Consider the following 4,720-nt stretch of genomic DNA (forward strand, 5'->3'; position numbering starts at 1 on the left):
GGGATTGGGTCATCGGAGGAGAGTGGAGGGGCGAAATGAGTAAGAAATAAAAGCAGATGCAAGAGATGAAGGAAGGAAAGAAGATAGAGGGACGGGATTGAGCGTCATGATGAAAACGAGAGATGAAGGACGGAAGAAGGGACATTCCTGGGACATGAAGGACTGTATAGAGAAAAAAAAAAATGATAGAAAAAAGTTTATGACGTAAGAAGTGAGTAAGGAGAAGAGATGAAGGGTGTATTGGAAAGCGGGGTGAGACAGTAGTACTAGTGTGACATGCCATAGAAAAGGCGAACGTGTCACGATAAGCAGATAAAGGAAAAGGATTTCTAAAATCAAAGGTCGTCGATTAAGATTAAGATAATATTATGGCGAGGAAGGGAAGACGGGAGATGTATGCCCAATTGGCAAAGAAGAACTAAAAAAGAAAACACAAAAATACAAAAAAAAAAAAAAAAAAAAAAAAAAAAAATACAAAAAACAAAAAAAAAAAAAAAAAAAAAATAAAAATAAAAAAAAAAAAAAAATAAAACTAAGTATGTTGTAAAATGTATAAAGAAGTATAAAAAAAAAATAGAGAATCGGTGGAACAAGTAAGTTAGAGGAGGAGGAGGAGTAATTCGAGAACGAGAGATGGAAGAGAAAAGAGATGGAAGAGAAGGAAGAAAAAGAAATGAAGGAGAAGGAAAATCAAAGGAAGAAAATGACATGAAGGTGGATAAATATAAATTGAAGTAAAGGAGAATAAAAAAAGACAAAGAAGAAAAGAAAGTAGAGAAAACAAAAAAAAAAATAAAAAGAAAAAAAAAAAATAAAATGAAAATGAAGAGGAAAGAGAGAAACAAAAAAAGAACAGAATCAATAAAAGAACGCGTAAAGGAAGGAGAAAGAAAGACCAAAGTAGAAGGCGAGGAGAAGAGAAGAGAAAACAGAATTGGCAAAAGTGTGTGTTAACCATTATCTCTCGTGTTAACTCTGCCTTAGATAGAGTAGTGGAGGGAGGGGGGGGGGGGGGGAATTGGGGATTATACCGAAGGTGTAACCATGTTTGTCTGACTCGTGGGCTCCCATTAGCCAGATCAGCTGTGCATTTCTGGACCCCCCCTTTACACACCCCCCACACACACACGAGGTCACCAACAACACCTCAACAACAGAAAGCCACCTTCGGGATTTATCTCTCGGATATCACTTAGTTTCCGAAATGGGAAGAGGGTGGAGCGTGGAGGCAGGAGGGCAGAAGGATTAGTATGAGAAAGGGAGGAGGAGGAGGAGGCTAGGAGGGAGCGAGGAGCAGGATGGATGGAGGTCATAGGAGGAGGAGGGATAGAGGGATGGTGCAGTTTGCTGGCAATGGTGTTAGGAGGAGGGGAGGTGGAGGAGGAGGATAGGTAGGTAGGAGGGCTAGGAGCAGGTTGGCGTAGGGGGCCCAGTGGACGGGAAAAGGACCAGGAGGAGGGAGGAGGAGGAGAGGAGGAGTCTGGTAGAAGCATGATTAGTGTAAGAGGAGGAGGAGGATTGGTATGAGGAAGATATGAATAAGGAAAGATGGAGGAAGGGTAGGGGGGAGCGAGTAGGAGGTGGAGGCAGGAGGAAGGTAGGTAAGGAGTTTGTAGGTAGTAAGGAGGAGGCAGATTAGGAGGCGGTATGCAGAGGAGGCCGAGGAGTTAAGATTCAGTGAGGACGAAGTGAAAAGAGGAAGTACGAGGCAGGAGTCTCGGATTTTTGTGTTGTTAGAGGTCTTTATTCAGAGGCGGAGTGTCTTCTCGTTCGAACTTAGTATTACTATCTCAACTCGGCTGCTCAGGAGAGGGAGGAGATAGGCTTCTGAAGGCTAGGAACCAATGGGGAGAAGAGAACGTAGACACCTCGGAGTATGCGAGTATATGGCACGAGTCGAAGGAGGAAGTGAGAATTCGATTTAAAAGGATATGGAGTGGTGGCCGACGTTGTGGTGGCAGAAATTGTATAATGATGTTAAAAGCCAATAATTTCCTTCACCTCATTTATGGGAGGAACGGTTTTGACTGAATTTTACGGATGGTGAATAGGTGATTGTATTTTTGTTGGAAAATAGGACTTAGTGTTTAAGTGTAGAAGAAGAAAGACATATGAAGGCTATAAAGTATAAAGGGGAAGGTGTAACACGCGAGGTACTATGAGGAGACAAAAAAAAAAAAACAAAAAAAATCCCCCCCCCTCCACCCCCCCAAAAAAAAAAAAAAAAAAAAAAACAATTAAAGAAAGAAACCGCTTTGAGGTTTAAAGTTTTTTTTATCTTAAGGGTGTTAATCTCTTTCATCGTCTCCTTCTCTTCCTTCCATTTTTTGTTCTTTTTCCTTCTCCTCCTCCTCTTTTTTCTTCATCTTCCTCTTTCTTCTTCTTTTTCTTATTATTGTGTTTCTTCTTCTTTTCCTCCTCCTCCTCCTCCTCCACGACCTTTCGTCCTCTCGTCCATTCGTACTTTTTTCCATTCCTCAACCTCTTCCTCTTCCTCTACGTCTTCCCTTCCGCTTCTGGGACTCGACCTCCGTTCGGTTTCGGGGGTTTCTCGATCAAGCCTAGGTGACGGTTTTTCTCTGGCGTTCTTTCAATAATATAAATAATCCCTTTCACACTACGACCGCAAAGGCAGCTCTCAGCTTTTTTTCCCAAGGTATTTGATTTCGAGGACAGGGGTTTGGCCCTGTTCCCCTAAACGTCCAATTCCAAATCTTCCACACCCTATAGACAAAAACTGGCATATCAAATCAGCATTCAATCCACTAATTTTCCAACCGGGGTGCACATACCCTCCCCTTCAGATGTACTCACCATCACCTCGAAGGTGTTGACCTGAGACAACGATCCCACCTTGGCCTTACCAGAGGGACTTATAAGGAAAAGTCTCCCCCCTCGGATGCGTTGAGCGCGAACCCGCCGAGAGAGAGAGAGAGAGAGAGAGAGAGGGGAGAGAAGGGAGGGGGGGCGAGGGGTATGAAGGAGGGGAGGAGAAGGGGAGGGAGAAGGGGGGGAAGGGGGGGGAAGAGAGGAGAGAGGGGGATAAAGAATAGGGGTTAGAAAGAGGATGGGGAGGGGGGAGAGGGAGAGGGCAAGGAGAGGAAGGGAGGACTACCTCATAAAGGAGATGAGATTCGATAAGGAGGGAAATGTCAAGGGAAGGTGATGAAGGAACTCTCGTAGAAGGACTCTTGAGATGGCTTTTGAGATCCCTTGGAAAGATGCTGGAACTCTCTGGCGGCGGCTTCTCTCCGGCGGGTTCGGCCATAATATAGAAAATGAGATTCTCGTAAAGTTAGGCCTTATCGTAGAAAATAGGGGGGTGATTACGGTTTGTTATGGCGCCGTTATAGAAAATGGGATTATGGGTAATGGGCAGTCATCATACGAAAATGGATTGATATTATTGTAGTGCGCGGTTTTAAAAATTCGGAAGCCGGGGATCATTAATAATAGAGGAAACCAAAATATATATTTTATTGCACAGAGAGATGGAACAGATGGAATGGATAGAGAGTCGGGAGAAATTTGAGAGATAGAATAGAAATGTGTCTTTTGGTGCTTGGTTTCCGGATAGATAGACATGTAGATAGATAGATGGAATAGATAGAGAAATGGAGATGAATAGATTAGTTGAGCTTCTTTATCGGTTCATTTCAGGTGTTGTTATTGTACAAAATTAATGACATATATTGCTTAGTTAATGGTGGAGACTGGTAGACATGACGGAATGAGGACTTAGAGATAACTAAGAACGATTAAAAGGATTAAGAGACTGAGAGAATCGAAAAGGGAGATAGAAATTAGCGAATAAAATTGAAAAGAGAAACGGGGGACCGATGGCGGTTTTAAACAACGCGCTCTGATGAAAATCGAGGATTAAATTGATACAGAAAGAAAATTAGTTCAAAACCTCTCAATTCTATAATAAATGGTCATAACATAAAAATCAAAGTTGTATTTGAGAGGTAAGGCAAAGAATAAAATATAGGCAGGCTGAAAAGAAACACCAAAAAAAAACAAGAGGGAGAGAAGAGAGGAGTGAGGGAGAAAGTGAGAGAAGAGGGAAAGAGGGTATAGGGAAGAAGGAGAGAGAGAAAAGAGAGAGAGAGAAAGTAATAAAAACAAATAAATAAAGAGATGAGAAAGAAAAGAAAAAAAGAAAGAGAGTGTGTGTGTGAGAGAGAGAGAGAGAGAGAGAAAGTCATATTAACAAATAATTAAAGAGGAGAGGAGGAGAGGAGAGAGAGAGAGAGGAGAGAGTGATAGAGGGTATGGAAAACGAGGATGAAAGAGAGGTCGAGGGAGAGAGAGTTCGATGGAGAGGAGAAGAATGTGAGCGCTGAGATGGAGAGGGAGTGGGAGAGAGACGAGAAGAGAGGAGAAAGAGGAGAATTGTGAGAAGAGCAGAGAGAGAGGAAAAGAACCTAACAGACAGACAGTACAGATGATAAGGAAGGTGATGCAGTTAAGCTTAAATCCGAGCCGGAGGAGAACTTTTATTTAACCAGGGCGCATAAATCAAAAATAAAGGAAGAAAAAATAAACAACCGTAAAAGTTGCTTATATCCCTGTAAGCTTCTTGTGCCTAAGATGGGAATGGGGGGATGTAGAGGTGTATTGTAGCGAAGGGGGGGGAGGGGTATTGAGGTATTGAGGAGAGGGGTTGGGATAATGGACTTGGTTGTTTGGGGGGTGGTGTGGAGGTTGGGGGTGGGGA

General features: G+C 42.8%; 1 protein-coding gene across 1 annotated transcript in view; it reads left to right on the top strand.

Annotated features, from left to right (window-relative positions):
• The first annotated feature begins 3,196 nt into the window (after positions 1-3,196).
• LOC122263370 (uncharacterized) overlaps positions 3,197-4,720 on the top strand; it is a 28,739-nt gene continuing 27,215 nt past the window's right edge. Inside the window, exon 1 of the mRNA XM_086542973.1 lies at positions 3,197-3,289. Coding sequence (XP_086399099.1) covers positions 3,197-3,289 — 93 coding nt within the window. The remainder of the gene's footprint in view (positions 3,290-4,720) is intronic.

Source organism: Penaeus japonicus, unplaced genomic scaffold (genome assembly GCF_977035675.1).
Source record: "Penaeus japonicus unplaced genomic scaffold, GWHDUDI00000001_assembly GWHDUDI00000013, whole genome shotgun sequence".
NCBI classification, from domain to species: domain Eukaryota; kingdom Metazoa; phylum Arthropoda; class Malacostraca; order Decapoda; family Penaeidae; genus Penaeus; species Penaeus japonicus.